At 44.8% G+C, this 17,701-nt stretch overlaps 1 protein-coding gene across 4 annotated transcripts in view; it reads left to right on the forward strand.

Annotated features, from left to right (window-relative positions):
- The window catches only part of LOC129853698 (phosphatidylinositol 4-phosphate 5-kinase type-1 beta-like), an 86,694-nt gene that overhangs the window by 43,493 nt on the left and 25,500 nt on the right, over positions 1-17,701 (forward strand). For all 4 annotated transcript variants that reach the window (XM_055920032.1, XM_055920033.1, XM_055920031.1 and 1 more), the window contains 3 exons: positions 8,814-8,931; positions 10,951-11,103; positions 11,296-11,592. In XM_055920032.1, coding sequence (XP_055776007.1) covers positions 8,814-8,931; positions 10,951-11,103; positions 11,296-11,592 — 568 coding nt within the window. The remainder of the gene's footprint in view (positions 1-8,813; positions 8,932-10,950; positions 11,104-11,295; positions 11,593-17,701) is intronic.

Genomic DNA, 17,701 nt, shown 5'->3' on the forward strand with positions numbered 1-17,701 from the left:
ACAAGTTATCAACTTTCAATGCAGAATTCCTTTCCCATTGTTCCTCAACTGTAGTGTCGCCGCCACCCTACGATGCAGTGCCTTAGACTTCTGTGCCACTCGGGAAGCACATACAAACTTTTTTAAATGATGTGGCATCTGTAAAGGACATGAACCGAACGTAGCTAGTCGAAGTTAGCTAGTCAATCAAGCCGAGACGTTAGAGTTGCTTTGCAGCTTCTGGTTTCATTTCCAAGATAAAAGTCTAGAGCTTGTTTTAGAACTGCATTCCATAACAACGTTACATCAGTAGATGGTGTAGTATAGGCTTGGGTCTTCAGCAAATGACTTGTGTTTGAATAATAAAGACACAGAATGTCTAGAATAACTGCCTGAGCTGCAAAACAGAAAGTAAATAGGATTTAGGATAGGCCTATTCCGCTATCTAAGTATGCCATGGTGTTGTTATTTATTGGCCTTATAATTGCATAATTTATTTTTATGGCTGCATAGTGCTACTGTGGTGATCATGTAACCTAATGAATCACACTTTTTTCCAGGCTTTGGGAGCGTGGACTGCATGGACTTTTGACTATTGTATTAGTGAATTTCACTCTGTATGTAGGCTTATTCTAGCTATTTGCGTTGCACAACCCCATCACACAGAGGCTATATTCATATCAATAAATGAGACAAAAATAAATATTGATTAAGTCTTGGCTATAATCTGTCCTGAGTGAAATAGCCATTGGGTCCCAAATGGGCTGGACTTTTCCCCATCAGCCACTGCACATGCTTCTTCAACAACTGTGTTTCAAATGTATTTTGAGACTGTATTTAGAGGCATGTGAGCTCGGGTATTTTTTTAAGGGAAGCCCTATAATAAAAAGTTATAAAACACAAATAGAGTTCTACGATTATTACGCAAAGCACCAGTACCCAAAATGATAGCCTGAATTGCATTGCCTATAAGTTGAATGACTATTTGTTTTTATTTGGATAGGCCTAAATTAAACATTTCAATTATTAAAGGGATTGGCTAAAGAACTTGTGAGAATTTAGATCATTTTGAATACACACATGGATATCAATAAACTAATGGATAAGACTTCTATTCCCTTTTTGATTTAGTTCCTATTGCAACTGAGACAAATGACTGACAGACTGACTGACTGGATGAATTAAATGTTCAAATATGTTGGAATGACGAGTTGCACGCATCATGCATGCTGTGCACTTTATTTGGCTAGTAGTCAAATAGGCCTACATTAGGGTATAATGACTCTATGGCTGCATTCCTCAAGAAAAGCACCCCTCAGCCTCAGAAGATGCCCTTCTGAAGGCGCATGGTGCTGCATGGCGATCTCAAGCTCTTCAACTGGGCAGCAGTGTCGCGATGGAGGGAATAGCCTATACGGAGGCTACCTAAGACCACTGCAACAGAGTTATTGTAAAGTGTGAGAATAAGCCTATGCCAGATTTAGTTTACGTTTAACCTCTCCCTTGTTCATTTCAAAGTCCATATGTTCATGAGATTCCTGGTAAATACTACTGGTCATGTTTCATTATTCCTGGTAGACACTACTGGTTATGATTTATTATTCCTGGTAGATGCTACTGGTTGTTTCATTATTCCTGGTAGATACTACTGGTTATGATTGCAGACAGAGCCCATAGAATGAGATGGTGCAATATTGAATTAGTCATATTTTGATAAGGTGCATGCATGGGGATGTTCACGTCACCCAGAGATATGCCCATGCTGTAGAGATACACCTAGCAGACTGAAACGTCACTGTTGTAGGCATAATACAGCTAGTGCGATCTAGACTCGCACTGGCAAACAAAGCCAATACATTAGCTACCTAAATGTGAAGTAAACTCAACTGAGTAATAGAGAATGGAGACTTTTAACTTGAAAACGTGCATGATACCTCTTTCCAGTTTCCCTGACTTTTCTTATACTGTGTTATGTTTGAGCGCTCCTCACAGGCTGTTCGTTGAACATCTGTTTTTGTTGGTGAGATGAAACTGCCAAAACTCTAAAAGGTATTATTGTACGTCAGAATTGCAACACAAGATTTGTTCAAGCCTAAACTGTTTGTCCGTAATCGTAACATGGTGTTTGAATGTTCACTGGTGAAATTTCACGTTTACGTTTCATGTTTCACACGTGGCTTTTCTTACGATCCTAACAATTTACATTTGGATTTTCTTAAGATCCTAGCGATACGTGCGTTCAACCTTTTGGCAGCTATCTCGCTCCATAGCTTAGCCCCTCGTTGATTATCCCTTACGTTTAGTATAGTAATAATGAGTAGCAATTTACAATATGTTGTATCTACCTACGTATGCTTTCACACAAATACATGCTTTACAGCCTGAGTAGATGAATCCTAATAAGCCCTTTTAGAAACACTACAGCCTATGTTGGCGCTGCTGTGAAGTGACTCATTGACTTTCAGCAGTGAACCTGCAGTATGACTGAGGAGGGAACAGAGGTTGAGCTAGATCTGTCTGCTAGCTGAAATAGGAAAGCTTCACGTCTGGATCTCTCCATGAAACAAGGGAGGAGGCGTTCTCCTTCAACAGTAATGACTCACATAGAGGATTCATATCCCAAAGAATAAAAAAGAGGCTTCTATCATTTAACATGAGTGTGAATCAGCTAGTTGAAGTCATGGTGTATGGACTCTGTCAATCCAGTGGATTATATACCCCAAATCCCTGGAAATCAGTTTACTGCGTCTTTTAACGCCAGTGTGCAAAACATACTGCATGCCGTGTCTGGCCCATCAAATTGTCTCTTTAATAATCACATCAGCAGCTTAAAGAAACACTTTACATAACCCCGAACACACCCAGGAATACACGCACCCATACACACAAACACATGCACGCATGCACACACACACATACACACACACACACACACACACACACACACAAAACACACACACAAGTGTAAGAGATGACGTTATTAGTGGCGTCAGATCACATCTCTTGGTATTAACAGATGAGCCAACGTCATGCACTGTTTGAGTAATCTTCTCGTCTATATCGCACATATTTCGCAAAAGATCTAGAGAATCTGTTACCGAATGACATTAAACAAACCTTTCCCCATATGAAAAACAGAAAATCGCCAGAGAATGTCATCCTCTTGATTGGTTGAGTTTTGTAAGCAAGTTTAAGAATTGATATTTGCTAATGGTCATGCCAGCCTCTTTCCCTTCCAAGCTCTGCAGAGACTAGGAAATGCTTTCTGTGTGTCCCTTTCCAAATGGCACATCAGGACATGCAAAGTCTGTCCTTCAATAGAAACTGTCAGATTTAACTCGCACTCTTGAGTTTCACATTTATTATGCTCATTTATTATGCTAATTTCAATATATGCTACAGGTTGAAGTGATTTTATGCAAATTATCCTACTTAACACAGGTGCAATAGCCATCCCAGAATGTTGAAATTAATTTGTTTAGCCAAACATACAGAGAGAGAACAATATGTTCTCATTGTCTCTTCATGGGCATCTTTTGACTGAGAGCGGCTGGTGACAATGACAACACTGGCGAGACCAGGTGTTTTAACCTCCACTAGAAGAGACAAAAGACTCTCCATGGAGGAAAAACAAACAGAACAAAATGAGTGTAGGAGGAAGCTTAAGCCATGACGTGGCTACAGGCATACAGTAACACAGTGGTTCCCAAACTGTGGGGCGTGAGGAGCTGCCGGGGTGGGGGGGGGGGGGTGGGCGTGGGTTATTTAAAAATTAAGGAACTCAGTCCGGCTTTAAACTTACTCTTGAAAGTTGTAGCATGCACGACAGCGCCAGCTGTTCTGGATGACCGTGTGGTAACGCTCTTGGTAGCCGATGTGAGCAAGACCTTTAAACAGGTCAACATTCACAAAGCCGCGGGGCCAAACCGATTACCAGGTCGTGTACTCAAAGCATGCGCGGACCAACTGGCAAGTGTCTTCACTGACATTTTCAACCTCTCCCTGACTGAGTCTGTAATACCTACATGTTTCAAGCAGACCACCATAGTCCCTGTGCCCAAGGAAGCGAAAGTAACCTGCCTAAATGATTACTGCCCCGTAGCACTCACGTCGGTAGCCATGAAGTGCTTTGAAATGCTGGTCTTGGCTCACATCAACACCATCCTCCCGGATACCATAGACCCACTCCAATTCGCATACCGCCCTACAGATCCACAGATAACGCAATCTCAATCGCACTCCACACTTCCCTTTCCCACCTGGACAGAAGGAACACCTATATGAGGATGTTGTTCATTGACTACAGCTCCGCGTTCAACACCATAATGCCCGCGAAGCTCATCCACTAAGCTAAGGACTCAAATAAACACCTCCATCTGCAACTGGATTCTGGACTTCCTGATGGGCCAGCCCCAGGTGGTAAGGGTAGGCAACAACACGTCTACCACGGTGATCCCAGACACTGGGGCCCCTCAGGGGTGTGTACTTAGTCCCCTCTTGTACTCCCTGTTCACCCACGACTGCGTGACCAAACACAACTCCAACACCATCATTCATTTTGCTGACGACACAACAGTCGTATTAGGCCTGATCACCGACAACGATGAGACAGCCTATAGGGAGGAGGTCAGAGACCTGGCAGTGTGGTGCCAGGACAACAACTTCTTCCTCAATGTGAGCAAGACAAAGGAGATGATCGTGGACTACAGGAAAAGGCGGGCCGAACAGGCCCTCATTAATATCGACATGGCTGTAGTGGAGCGGGTCGAGAGTTTCAAGTTCCTTGGTGTCCACATCACCATTGAACTATCATGGTCCAAACACACCAAGACAGTCGTGAAGAGGGCAAGACAACACCTTTTCCCCCCTAGGAGACTGAAAAGATTTGGCATGGGTCCCCAGATCCTCAAAAAGTTCTACAGCTGCACCATCGAGAGCATCCTGACCAGTTGCATCACCGCCTTACAGAGAGTAGTGTGTACGGCTCAGTACATCACTGGGGCCAAGCTTCCTGCCATCCAGGACCTGTATAATAGGCGGTGTCAGAGGAAAGCCCAGTCACCCAAGTCATAGACTGTTATCTCTGCTACCGCATGGCAAGTGGTACCGGAGTGCCAAGTCTAGGACCAAAAGGCTCCTTAACAGCTTTAACCCCCAAGCCATAAACTGCTGAACAATTAATTAAATGGCCAACGGACTATTTACATTGACCTCCCCCACTGCGGGGGACGTGGGATGTTCCCCAATGCTGGAAGAGGGGCCCTGAGTGAAAAAGTTTGGGAACCCCTGCAGTAACAGAACAGCAGTAGTTTTTGATCAATCTCTCAATCTCTCTTTCTCTCTCTTTCTTTCTCTGTCTACCTCTCTTCCTTCTGTCTACCTCTCTTCCCTCTCTCTCTCTCTCTCTCTCTCTCTCCCCTGTGAAAAACAGGGCAAGAGTGACTGACGCAGAGCTCTGAGAGGATCCTCCGGGATCCTCCTTCACTTCCCTCATCCCCATTGGTTCCCTTAACTCATACTGTCAGGCTGTCGCTGGCGTTGGCGCCTGTACGTATCAGACAGATTTTCTGACTCTCACATTGTTTATCTGCTGTAACTTGTCTAGTGGTCTTTTCTCGAACAGTACTCTAGTTCTGCTCTGCGAGGATAAGACACTTTCATTGCTGTGTGCGTTTGTGTGCTCTTGGTTCTAATATGAGACTATACCGTTTCAGTCACAGCAGGCAGGCAGCACATAGCTCTGTGCAGCTGGAGGTCATTCTCTTTGCTACACACACACACACACACACACACACACACACACACACACACACACACACACACACACACACACACACACACACACACACACACACACACACACACACAGCGTGATTTAGTTCAGCAGTAGGCTGATGATCACACCTATTTATGTTGAGGCTGTAGCCTGTCCTGTTACTGAGTGGAAGCACTGGGGCACAGCTCAACATCTTCGGCAAATTGAGGGTTCAACAACCTAGTTTCGATAGCAGCTCGCTGTGGAGGTGCCCCTGAAAACAAAGCCTTTTTAACGCCCTTTTAATGGATTGAGATTTAGGGTGCAGTGCGTTGGTGTGTTGTTACAGGATCATCTGGAGCTAATCACCCAGTAAACCTCCTGTGTTCTGTTCCACCTGGCACGGCTACAGGTTCGTACCGAAACCGATTCAGTCTCTACGTGAGCCATGTCAGTCTCTCATAAGAGAAAGAAAGGAAAACAGAAATGTGGGTTATTTATTCTCTCTCTCTCTGAGTGGTTGTGTGTGTGTGTCAGCAGTTAACCCCTTGCTGACCGGTTCCACTCAGAAGGCATGCCAGTGAGATGGGACCTTCAGGTCATAGTCATTACCACCTCTCTATTATTACACTGTCATTATCACTGGGACAGGTAGATCAGAGGAGAATACACCATGGAGTTTCAATATGCAGCACTACCATATAGAATATCTATCATACTGTATGAGCAGGACCAGCTATTATCTGCATGATCTATTATCTATATGTTATTCTACACTCACATTACTTTTCATTTGAAATGATTTTCTACCATTCTTGGCTATTATGCCATAGCTTTTGTTTCGGATTCGCACTCTTTACTCCAAGGCTGTTGCACCCTCCTCACCACAGCTCTTATGAATGCCCTGACACATCCTGCATTTGTGATCAGTCATCATTGCTATCAGACAAAAGGCTACAGGACAAGCAAAGAAAGTGAAAGCCAGAGAGAGAGATGGAGGGGGAGAGAGAAAGATGGAGGGAGAGAGTGAAAGAGGGAGAGAAACTGAAGGGTGAAGCAAACACTGTCGTAATGTGTCCGTGTTGATTATGCATTTATTCAAACACAGAAACGACAACCGAGATTAATTAAGACAGAACACACACACACACACACACACACTACCACTCAGGGTCCTGAATGAAAACGCATATAAAATCTAATTGTATTTGTCACATGCGCCAAAGACAACTAGTGTTGACAGAGTAAAAGCAGCAAATGATGAGTGTAAAAGTGTGTGTGTGTGAGTTATGTATGTATGTATGCATGTTTGCGTTGTATCTATGCGTGTGTGTGTTTATGTATTGTGTGTGCGCGTATGTAGTGGATGTGTGGGAGTGTCAACGTAGTGTGTATATATTCATTCTAGTGAGTGTGCGTAGGGTCAGTGCAAGATAAGAGTCAGTCCAGGTAATCTGTGTACCATTAATTTACTATTTAGCAGTCTGGCTATTTGGTTGTCTTCTGGCTTGAACGTTCGGAGCCTGTTGGTCCGAGAGCTGATGCTCCGGTACCGTTTGTTGGACGGTCGATGGCTTGGGTGGCTGGAGTCTTTGGCAATTTTTCGGGCCTTCATCTGACACCGCCTGACATAGAGGTCCTGGTTGGCAGGGAGCTTGACCCCGGTGATATACTGGGCCGTCCACACCACCCTGTAGAACTGCTTGAGGATCCGAGGGCCCATGTCAAATCTTTTCGGCCTCCCGAGGGGGAAGAGGTTCTGCCGTGCCCTCTTCACGACTTTGCAGGTGTGTGTGGACCATGTTAAGTCCTTAGTGAAGTGGACGCCAAGGAACTTGAAGCTCTCAACCCGCTCCACAAAAGCCCTGTCGGTGGATGGGGGCGTTCCCTCCCCTCTTTCTCCTATAGTCCACGATCAGCTCCTTGGTCTTTCTGACGTTGAGGGAGAGGTTGTTGTCATGGCACCACACTGCTAAGTCTCTGACCTCCTCCCTATAGGCTGACTCATCTCTGTCGGTGATCAGGCCTACCACTGTTGGGTCATCAGCAAACTTAATGATGCAGTTGGAGTCGTGTGTGTGTGGCCATGCAGTCGTGGGTGAACAGGGAGTGCAGGAGGGGGCTAAGCACACACCCCTGAGATGCCCCGTCTTGAGGGTCAGCGTGGCGTAAGTGTTGTTGCCTACCCTCACCGCCTGGGCACGGCCGTCAGGAAGTCCAGGATCCAGTTGCAGAGGGAGGGGTTCAGTCCAAGGGTCCCTAGCTTGGTGATGAGCTTGGAGCGGACTGTGTGGAATGATGAGCTGTAGTCTATGAACAGCATTATCACATAGTTATTTACCCTCTTGTCCAGGTGGGAGAGGGCAGTGTGAAGTGCAACTGAGTTTGCGTCATCTGTGGATCTGTTGGGGCGTTCTGCGAAATTGGAGTGGATCTAGTGTGTCTGGGATGATAGTGTTGATGTGCGTCATGACCAGCCTTTCAAAGCAGATAAATGACGGATGTGTTCGTGCTGTGGGCTCAAGGTGACTGCAGACTGCCGTCAGTGAGTCTGTGGAGAACCCCATGCCTTCTCTCTCTCTATGGACACAGATCTCATATCATAATGCTGGTCCCCTGTGTTACATGGTGTTGTATTATTGTGTTGTTTAGGGTAATCAGAGGCATGCTGTCTCGCCAGGCTCTGGACTCTAAACAGGGCTGTGTGCCACTGGTTCATCTGGCTTTCCATGGGTAGCCGTACTTAGACATCCTCCAGCGTTTTTTTTGTTGTTGAACTTTTACTGTTGAAAAGCGATATCCCGAGTATAAATACAGTATAGACACAGAGGTGTGTCGCGTTATTTCGTGTGTCGCGTTATTCCAGGATCCACTGAATGCTCTGACATGACGATCATCAGTTCTAGTTAAAGACAATGCGTGATGTCTGTTTGCAGAATGTCCGTCTACGTCAGTGATAGTTTTTGTACCTTTAGTAAACTGATGAACAGAAATTAGTCCAAACTCACTTGTTTCTGTATGTGGGGATATTGTAACTAACTGTTCTGTGTCTTTGTGTCCGGTGGGCGGTTTCCATCAGCGAGGGGAGCAACCTGACACCGGCTCACCACTACCCAGACTTCCGCTTCAAAACCTACGCCCCGCTGGCCTTCCGCTACTTCCGGGAGCTCTTCGGGATCAAACCAGATGACTACCTGGTAGGTCTAAACACTGCACCTGGTACACACCAGGTACACACCTAGTCCACACCTGATTATGGATTGAGACACATCCCGTAGGTTACAGTTCATCCTACCTATCATGTAACTTTCACCAATCAACTCATTGGGATCAGTGGTGACTAAAGTGTATTGGAGTGTAACCAGAGTTTTATAGAGCAGTGGTTTTACCCTGTTCTACCTATCCAGCTGTGGAGATGGGGGTTGGGTTTGGGGGATGAGATAATAGTCGTGCTAATTTCATTATGATGGGTTTAATTGCATCCCCTGCACATTTAAATGAAATCAGGCTATAATTTCCCAGAGGGTTGAGGTGGGTGGATGTGTGGCTGTGTGTGTGTGTGTGCGCGCGTGAGTGTGCGTGTATCAGCAGTTAACCCGTTGCTGACCAATCCCACTCAGAAGGCATGCCAGAGAGATGGGCCCTTCAGGTCATAGTCATTACCACCTCTCTATTATTACACTGTCATTATTACTGGGACAGGTAGATCAGAGGAGAATACATCATGGAGTTTCAATATGCAGCACTACCATATAGAATATATATCATACTGTATGAGCAGGACCAGCTATTATCTGCCTGATCTATTATCTATATGTTATTCTACACTCGCATTACTTTTCATTTGAAATGATTTTCTACCATTCTTGTCTATTATGCCATAGCTTTTGTTTCGGATTCGCACTCTTTACTCCAAGGCTGTTGCACCCTCCTCACCACAGCTCTTATGAATGCCCTGACACATCCTGCATTTGTGATCAGTCATCATTGCTATCAGACAAAAGGCTACAGGACAAGCAAAGAAAGATTGAAAGCCAGAGAGAGATGGAGAGAGAGGGAGCAAGATTGAAGGGCGAAGCAAGCACTGTCGTAATGTGTCCTTGTTGATTATGCATTTATTCAAACACAGAAACAACAACAGAGATTCATTTAGACCGAACACACACACACACACACACTACCACTCAGGGTCCTGAATGCAAATGCAGATAAATTGCGGATGTGTTCATGCTGTGGGCTCAACGTGACTGCAGACTGCCATCAGTCAGTGAGTCTGTAGAGAACCCCATGCCTTCTCTCTCTGTCTCGCTCTGTGTGTTTCTCTCTATTAGAACACACAGCTCTGTTTTACTGCATTATCATTAAACATCCACACTACTCCACCTTCACTGACTTCCCCTGGTCCTTTGATTTCCACACAGAGGGGGTTCTGTGTTAGAGCAGGGCTTTTATGTTCATTTGGAGAATAACACAACAGATGTTTTGGGAATGATTGTCGTCTACATGGGCTCTATTGCCAGAGGCCCATCTCATGTAAGCTAAACTGGAAATGTTCTTTTGTGCTTTGTCTGTGAAGGTTCAACTGATAAACACACACAAATGCTGGTGGAAACAGAATACATTCACCCTTGCCCTGAGGCGTATTGTATGGTCTTAGATAACCTCTGTGGAAGTAATAAAGCTGAATGTGTGGTTTGTAAAAGCTGAGTGCACAGAATCACGGAACGTACTATACTGATGCCACACCCTCAATGAACTATTGACCACCTGTCTACAGCCAATCCTAGCGAAACAGACCTTTCACTCAGTTTGTGACGTGTGTGTGTGTGTGTGTGGAGGAGGAGATGGGGTTTGTGTGTACACGCGTGTCTGCATGCGTGCGCAATAATGATATTCTGCACCATAAAAGCCGCACACGCATCTGTGAATGAATGAAACTGTATGTTTGTTTTCCAGACCACCCTTATTGGAATGCAACAGTCCTTTTTTAACCACAGTAAACGGGTGAGGGGTTAGTAGTTTGTCCATGGTAGAGGTTGTGCTTTATAAATCAGTAGAGAACATTATTTCCCTAAGGATTAGGCAGCGAGTTCAAGGACCATAGGAGTTGTCGAGCAGCACAAACAGATCTGGGACCTGTGGTTGTACAGGCACACTAAACCAGTTTTGTTATTGTTTTTACAGGCATATTAAACCAGTTTTGTTTTTCTCCTCAGTACTCCATCTGTAATGAGCCTCTGATTGAGCTGTCCAACCCCGGGGCCAGCGGCTCTCTGTTCTACCTGACCAGCGATGACGAGTTTATCATCAAAACCGTCCAGCACAAAGAGGCTGAGTTTCTCCAGAAACTTCTCCCAGGTTACTACATGGTGAGTAACTCACCCAACCTAGTCTTCCTTTATAGTGCACCACTTTTGACCAGGGCCCATAGGGTCTTGATCGAAAGAACTGCACTATGTAGGGAATAGGTTGCCATTAAATGGACGCAGACCTGGACCCAGGCCTATTAAACAGAACCTATTGATCAACTAACTGTATTCCACCTCTCTCTCCACACGCAGAACCTGAACCAGAACCCACGCACCCTGCTGCCTAAGTTCTACGGCCTGTACTGCATCCAGTCTGGAGGCGTCAACATCCGGCTGGTGGTGATGAACAACGTGCTGCCGCGCTCCGTCAAGATGCACTACAAGTACGACCTGAAGGGCTCCACCTACAAGAGACGTGCCTCCAGGAAGGAGAGGGAGAAGGCCTGTCCCGTCTACAAGGACCTGGACTTCCAGGACATGCATGAAGGGCTCTACTTCGACGCTGACACCTACAATGCCTTGATGAAGACCCTGCAGAGAGACTGCCGGGTAGGTGTGGACTGGTACAGCTGTCTGTCTGGGTGCCTCAAGCTCCGAACTTGCGATGGAACCTCGCAAAACTATGTTACGACACTGGCATGAGTACCAAGAAAAGTAGATTACACAGCTGGTTTGAATGTAATGCTATAATTCAAACTTGTCAGCTCATCCCAGTATTACAAAGCATCTTAGCAAACACATGGCGGAAGCAGTTTTAACAACAAAACAGGAAATGCACATTCTTTCAGTATTGTATGCAGGTTATAGTGTCATTCTGGCTTTTCCAGTCATCCTACAAATGGAAAGGAGAAAAGCTATCAGATGAGATGGTCCTTGTGATAGAAATGAGTGCACAGATAGGGCTAAGTTCTGCTCTTTTCATGCCCACACACACTTTGGACTTAAATGGCCAAACTTCTTGTTATGTCACCCTTTGGACATTGGGTCAGATGCCAGAACTAGAGAAGGGCACAGATTGTATTTGGCATGGGAATCCAGTGAAGTACTGGGACTCATTCTGTCTGGGAAATCAGCAACCTCTCCCCTTCACACAGGATACAGATGTGGGATCTTAATTTGATCACTCTTTTGTTGCTGAGAATTTTCCTGGAAATGCAAACTTCTAGTGTATTCAGCAGGAACTTCAAACTTGTAGTGTATTAAAGGTTTAAAAAGGCTTCTAAAGTTTGTCATTTCCAATTTAACATTTCAGACTTGATTTGCCTTAACCTGAAATGCATCAACCGCTACATAAAATGTCCATTAATTATAATCCACATAATAATTCACATTTCCTGTTGCTGCAGAACTATTTTTCTGCTGTAGCAAACTTGCTCAAATTAAGATCCTACATCTGTTCTCTGCCACCTTAGTGCACACACTCAAATAGTATACACTACATACACAGCACACATGTACACTAATGCAAGTATGCACAAACGCACATGCACCACACACACAGACACACACACTTCCACTTCATACTCTGCCACATTGAATTTAAGCCAAGAACAGTGTGCTTGTGATTGTAGGGTTGGATGGTGTTTTTTGAGAAAGGAGACTGTGTCTTTCTGCAGTATTTGGCACTGGGATTGTGTGTTTCCACTGTGGGTTCATTGGGTGCTCTGTTTCAGTTCCATGACAGTTTTCCAAACATTGAGTGTGATTAAGAAATGTTCCCAGCAGCGTGAGGGAGAGAAAGTAAGAGAGAGCACAACTCTAAAGATAGGAGGCTGCATTCCTGTCTATTTCAGAGCAATAGCCAGATTGTCCTGTCTAATCTAGTGAAGTGGTGGGATCAGAGTTATTGTTTAACAGAACAATAGGAGCCAGGAGCTACTTTACCACTCCTAAAATGTACAAAGAACAAACAAGACCATAACAAGTCAACTTAGAGAATCAAAGGGGTGCATATTGTAGTTTTTCCTTAGCACTACACAGCTGACTCAAATGAGCAAGTCATCAAACTTTGATTTGAATCAGCCGTGTAGCACTAAGGCTAAAAACTCAAATATGCATCCCTTTGGGTCCCCAGGGCCAGAACCACTGGTCTATGGCACTACTATATCTATCTCTGTTGTTATTCTGCTCTGTTCACACCTACACTACCTGTTGGTGGAAACAGGAAAAAACACATAAAAAAAATATCTAATGTATCATCAAAACATCAAATGTATTTTTATAGCCCTTTTTACATCAGCTGATATATCAAAGTGTTGCACAGAAACCCAGCCTAAAACTCCAATGCAGGTAAAGAAGCACGGTGGCTAGGGAAAACTCCCTAGAAAGGCCAAAACCTAGGAAGAAACCTAGAGAGGAACCAGGCTATGAGGGGTGGCCAGTCCTCTGACTGTGCCGGGTGGAGATTATAACAGAACATGGCCAAGCTGTTCAGATGTTCATAAATGACCAGCATGGTCAAATAATAATAATCACAGTAGTTGTCGAGGGTGCAACAAGTCAGCACCTCAGGAGTAAATGTCAGTTGGCTTTTCATAGCCGATCATTGAGAGTATCTCTACCGCTCCTGCTGTCTCTAGAGAGTTGAAAACAGCATGTCTGGGACAGGTAGCACGTCCGGTGAACAAGTCAGGGTTCCGCAGGCAGAACAGTTGAAACTGGAGCAGCAGCACGGCCAGGTGGACTAGGGACAGCAAGGAGTCATCATGCCAGGTAGTCCTGAGGCATGGTCCTAGGGCTCAGGTCCTCTGAGAGAGAGAAAGAGAGAGAGCATACTTAAATTCACACAGGACACCGGATAAGACAGGATAAATATTCCAGATATAACAGACTGACCCTAGCCCCCCGACACATAAACTACTGCAGCATAAATACTGGAGGCTGAGACAGGAGGGGTCAGGAGACACTGTGGCCCCATCCGATGATACCTCCGGACAGGGCCAAACAGGCAGGATATAACCTCACCCACTTTGCCAAAGCACAGCCCCCACACCACTAGAGGGTTATCTTAAACCACCAACTTACCATCCTGAGACAAGGCCGAGTATAGCCCACAAAGATCTCCGCCACGGCACAACCCAAGGGGGGCGCCAACCCAGACAGGAAGACCACGTCAGCGACTCAACCCACTCAACTGATGCACCCCTCTTAGGGACGGCATGGAAGCGCACCAGTAAGCCAGTGACTCAGCCCCTGTAATAGGGTTAGAGGCAGAGAATCCCAGTGGAGACAGGGGAACCTGCCAGGCAGAGACAGCAAGGGCGGTTCGTTGCTCCAGAACCTTTCCGTTCACCTTCACACTCTGGGGCCAGAGTACACTCAATCATATGACCTACTGAAGAGATTAGTCTTAAGTAAAGACTTAAAGGTTGAGAACGAGTCTGCGTCTCTCACATGGTTAGGCAGACCATTCCATAAAAATGGAGCTCTATAGGAGAAAGCCCTGCCTCCAGCTTCTTGCTTAGAAATTCTATGGACAACAAGGAGGCCTGCATCTTGTGACCGTAGCGTACGTGTAGGTATGTACGGCAGGACCAAATTGGAAAGATAGGTAGGAGCAAGCCCATGTAATGCTTTGTAGGTTAGCAGTAAAACTTTGAAATCAGCCCATGCCTTAACAGGAAGCCAGTGTAGAGATGCAAGCACTGGAGTAATATGATCAAATTTTTTGGTTCTAGTCAGGATTCTAGCAGCCGTATTTAGCACTAACTGAAGTTTATTTAGTGCTTTTCCGGGTAGCCGGAAAGTAGAGCATTGCAGTAGTCTAACCTAAAAGTTAAAAAAGCATGGATTATTTTTTCTGCATAATGTTGGACAAAATTTCTGATTTTTGAAATGTTACGTAGATGGAAAAAGCTGTCCTTGAAACAGTCTTGATATGTTTGTCAAAAGAGAGATCTGGCTCCAGAGTAACGCCGAGGTCCTTCAGTTTTATTTGAGACAACTGTACAACCATCAAGATTAATTGTCAGATTCAATAGAAGATCTCTTTGTTTCTTGGGACCTAGAACAAGCATCTCTGTTTTGTCCGAGTTTAAAAGTAGAAAGTTTGCAGCCATCCACTTCCTTATGTCTGAAACACAGGCTTCCAGCGAGGGCAATTTTGAGGCTTCACCATGTTTCATTGAAATGTACAGCTGTGTGTCATCCGCATAGCAGTGAAAGTTAACATTGTTTTCGAATGACATCCCCAAGAGGTAAAATATATAGTGAAAACAATAGTGGTCCTAAAACGGAACCTTGAGGAACACGGTTTGTCAGAGGACAAACCATTCACAGAGACAAATTTACATCTTTCCGACATATAAGATCTAAACCAGGCCAGAACTTGTCCGTGTAGACCAATTTGGGTTTCCAATCTCTCCAAAAGAATGTGGTGATCGATGGTATCAAAAGCAGCACTAAGGTCTAGGAGCACGAGGACAGATGCAGAGCCTCGGTCTGACGCCATTAAAAGGTAATTTACTACGTTCACAAGTGCAGTCTCAGTGCTATGATGGGGTCTAAAACCAGACTGAAGCATTTCTAAAATTTTAGAGAGGAATAGAAGATTCGATATAGGCCGATTTTTATTTTATTTATTTTTTTAAAAATATTTTCTGGGTCAAGGTTTGGCTTTTTCAAGAGAGGCTATATTACTGCCACTTTTAGTGAGTTTGGTACACATCCGGTGGATAGAGAGCCGTTTATTTTGTTCAACATAGGAGGGCCAAGCACAGGAAGAAGCTCTTTCAGTAGTTTAGTTGGAATAGGGTCCAGTATGCAGCTTGATGGTTTAGAGGCCATGATTATTTCCATCGTTGTGTCAAGAGATATAGTACTAAAACACTTGAGTGTCTCACTTGATCCTAGGTCCTGGCAGAGTTGTGCAGACTCAGGACAGCTGAGCTTTGGAGGAATATGCCGATTTAAAGGGGAGTCCGTAATTTGCTTTCTAGTGATCATGATCTTTTCCTCAAAGAAGTTCATGAATTTATTACTGCTGAAGTGAAAGCCGTCCTCTCTTGGGGAATGCTGCTTTTTAGTTCGCTTTGCGACAGCATCAAAAATAAATTTGGGATTGTTCTTATTTTCCTCAATTAAGTTGGATAAATAGGATGATCGAGCAGCAGTGAGGGCTAAAAAAATAAATATTTTTTGTTTTTAGGGGTGCAATTGCATCTAGGGTATTGCGCAAGGTTAAATTGAGTTCCCCAGTTAGGTGGTTAACTGATTTTTGTGCTCTGACGTCCTTGGGTAGGCAGAGGGTGTCTGGAAGGGCATCAAGGAATCTTTGGGTTGTCTGAGAATTTATAGCACGACTTTTGATGCTCCTTGGTTGTGGTCTGAGCAGATTATTTGTTGCGATTGCAAACGTAATAAAATGGTGGTCCGATAGTCCAGGGTTATAAGGAAAAACATTAAGATCCACAACATTTATTCCATGGGACTAAACTAGGTCCAGAGTATGACTGTGGCAGTGAGTAGGTAAATAGATATGTTGGACAAAACCCACTGAGTCGATGATGGCTCCGAAAGCCTTTTGGAGTGGGTCTGTGAACCTTTCCATGTGAATATTAAAGTCACCAAAAATGTGAATATTTTCTGCTATGACTACAAGGTCCGATTAGGAATTCAGGGAACTCAGTGAGGAACGCTGTATATGGCCCAGGAGGCCTGTAAACAGTAGCTGTAAAAAGTGATTGGGTAGGCTGCATAGATTTCATGACTAGAAGCTCAAAAGACGAAAACGACTGGGGGTTTTTGTAAATTGAAATTGGCTATCGTAAATGTTAGCCACACCTCCGCCTTTGCGGGATGCACGGGGGATATGGTCGCTAGTGTAACCAGGAGGTGAGGCCTGATTTAACACAGTAAATTCATCAGGTTTAAGCCATGTTTCAGTCAGGCCAATCACATCAAGATTATGATCAGTGATTAGTTCATTGACTATAACTGCCTTGGAAGTGAGGGATCTAACATTAAGTAGCCCTATTTTGAGATGTGAGGTATCACGATCTCTTTCAATAATGGCAGGAATGGAGGAGCTCTTTATTCTAGTGAGAATGCTAAGGCGAACACCGCCATGTTTAGTTTTGCCCAACCTAGGATGAGGCACAGACACGGTCTCAATGGGGATAGCTGAGCTGACTACACTGACTGTGCTAGTGGCAGACTCCAATAAGCTGGCAGGCTGGCTAACAGCCTGCTGCCTGGCCTGCACCCTATTTCATTGTGGAGCTAGGGGAGTTAGAGCCCTGTCTATGTTCGTAGATAAGATGAGAGCACCCCTCCAGCTAGGATGGAGTCCGTCACTCCTCAACAGGCCAGGCTTGGTCCTGTTTGTGGGCGAGTCCCAGAAAGTTAAAGTACAAATTCTATCTTTTGGGAGGGGAAGAAAACAGTTTTCAACCAGCGATTGAGTTGTGAGACTCTGCTGTAGAGCTCATCACTCCCCCTAACTGGGAGGCGGCCAGAGACAATTACTCGATGCCGACACGTCTTTCTCGCTGATTTACGCGCTGAAGCTATGTTGCGCTTGGTGACCTCTGACTGTTTTCATCCTAACATCGTTGGTGCCGACGTGGATAACAATATCTCTATACTCTTTACACCCGCCAGTTTTAGCCTTAGCCAGCACCATCTTCAGATTAGCCTTAACGTCGGTAGCCCTGCCCCC

The sequence above is a fragment of the Salvelinus fontinalis genome, chromosome 4 (assembly GCF_029448725.1).
Source record: "Salvelinus fontinalis isolate EN_2023a chromosome 4, ASM2944872v1, whole genome shotgun sequence".
In the NCBI taxonomy this organism is placed as follows: Eukaryota; Metazoa; Chordata; class Actinopteri; order Salmoniformes; family Salmonidae; genus Salvelinus; species Salvelinus fontinalis.